Genomic DNA, 1,695 nt, shown 5'->3' with positions numbered 1-1,695 from the left:
AACCCTAAACCCTAAACCCTAAACCCTAAACCCTAAACCCTAAACCCTAAACCCTAAACCCTCAACCCTAGGGGCTCAACCTGAACACTGAACCCTAAACCCTAAACCCTAAAACCTAGGGGCTCAACCTGAACACTGAACCCTAAACCCTAAACCCTAAACCCTAAACCCTAGGGGCTCAACCTGAACACTGAACCCTAAACCCTAAACCCTAAACCCTAAACCCTAGCAGCATGCACACCTGGCCGCTTTCTTCTGTTAGAGGGGCATCAGATGAAGGACCACCGACAGCCATCTTCAAGCCCTGCAGCAGCAGCAGCAGCAGCAGCAGCAGCAGCAGCAGCAGCAACAGTAGCGGCAGCTGCAGCAGTAGTAGCAGCAGCAGCAGTAGCAGCAGCTACACCAATACTAGTTGCAGCAGCAACAACAGGAGCAGCTTCAGCACTAACAGCAGCAGCTGCTGCTGCAACAGCAGCAGCAACAGTAGGTGAAGCTGCAGCAGCAGCAGCAGCAGCAGCAGCAGCAACAGCAACAGGATGTGATGCTCCCTGAAGAACCACGAAACGCCTGCGAGGCGAGTCAAACCCTAAACCCTAAACCCTAAACCCTAAACCCTAAACCCTAAACCTCTTTCTTTCCCTCCCTGTAGCCACAGTATCATGCCCACCGTTGAGAGGTAACCAGCGTGTTGCTCAGGGAGAAGAAAGTTACAGCTTGCTGCTGCTGCTGTTGCTGCTGCTGCTGCTGCTGTTGCTGCTGCTGCTGCTGCTGCTACTGCTACAACCACCGGCCCCCTCAGACAGCAGCAAACTGAATGTTCCTGTGGACAAAATCAGAATTTCAAGTTCAACTTAAACCCTAAACCCTAAACCCTAAACCCTAAACCCTAAACCCTAAACCCTAGTGACCTGCATGCAGTATGCTAAGCGGCCGCAGGGGCCCCCTGTGTCTTCAGCTGTATCCCGTCTTTTTAAATTTTTATATATGTGGCAAACCCTAAACCCTCTTTTTCTTTTTCATATTTAGGGTTTAGGGTTTAGGGTTTAGGGTTTAGGGTTTGGAGGTGTACGTACACCCCATCGTCGGCCCCCCCAACAAACCCCCAGAGCTTTCTGCTGCTGCCGATGCACCCCACAACGAGAACGCAGCTAGCTGTGGCTAGCTAGTACAAATATTTACAGTAACTACTAGCTAGGTGCAGCTAGCTGTGGCTAGCTGCAGCTAGCCACAGCTAGCTGCAGCACACCCACATAATACCCCGTAAGAGAACGCACCCCAGATAGCTACTACACACAGCCGCTGTGGCTAGCTGCTGCAGCTAGCTGCGGCAAACTGCAGCAGCTAGCTACCACGGCGGGCTGGTGGAGCTACCTACAGGTGTAGCTGCTGCAGCTAGCTACTGTTGCTGCTGCAGCTAGCTGCAACAGCTGGGTCTTACACCTAGGTGCAACAGCTAGCTACTACGGCTAGCTGCAGCAGCTAGCTGTCCCTAGTAGCAGCTAGCTCGACTTCGCCGAGGCCCTCCCTGCAGCTAGCTGTGGCTAGCGGTAGCTAGCTAGCTGGAACTATGCACGAATGCTAGGCGTAGCTAGCCATTGCTAGCTAGCCGTAGCTAGCTAGCCGTAGCTAGCTAGCCGTAGCTAGCTAGCCGTAGCTAGCTTCAGCTAGCCACAGCTAACTGGGAATGACAGCGGC

At 53.2% G+C, this 1,695-nt stretch overlaps 2 protein-coding genes across 2 annotated transcripts in view; one reads left to right on the top strand and one right to left on the bottom strand.

Annotated features, from left to right (window-relative positions):
* Positions 1–273: 273 nt before the first annotated feature.
* EMH_0009280 (uncharacterized protein) lies at positions 274–552 on the top strand (the record flags this gene model as incomplete). Its single annotated transcript, XM_013498616.1, has 1 exon — positions 274–552. The coding sequence occupies one exon, from the start codon at positions 274–276 to the stop codon at positions 550–552; it is 279 nt and encodes a 92-aa protein (XP_013354070.1).
* Positions 553–707: 155 nt separating this feature from the next.
* The window catches only part of EMH_0009270 (nucleolar protein family a, putative), a gene marked incomplete at both ends in the record, with an annotated part of 5,305 nt that continues 4,317 nt past the window's right edge, over positions 708–1,695 (bottom strand). Inside the window, one exon of the mRNA XM_013498615.1 lies at positions 708–810. Coding sequence (XP_013354069.1) covers positions 708–810 — 103 coding nt within the window. The remainder of the gene's footprint in view (positions 811–1,695) is intronic.

The sequence above is a fragment of the Eimeria mitis genome, genomic scaffold, assembly GCF_000499745.2.
Source record: "Eimeria mitis Houghton genomic scaffold, Emh_scaff357, whole genome shotgun sequence".
In the NCBI taxonomy this organism is placed as follows: domain Eukaryota; phylum Apicomplexa; class Conoidasida; order Eucoccidiorida; family Eimeriidae; genus Eimeria; species Eimeria mitis.
Note: the sequence above shows the minus strand (reverse complement) of the source record. Positions and strands in the feature narration are given on the sequence as shown.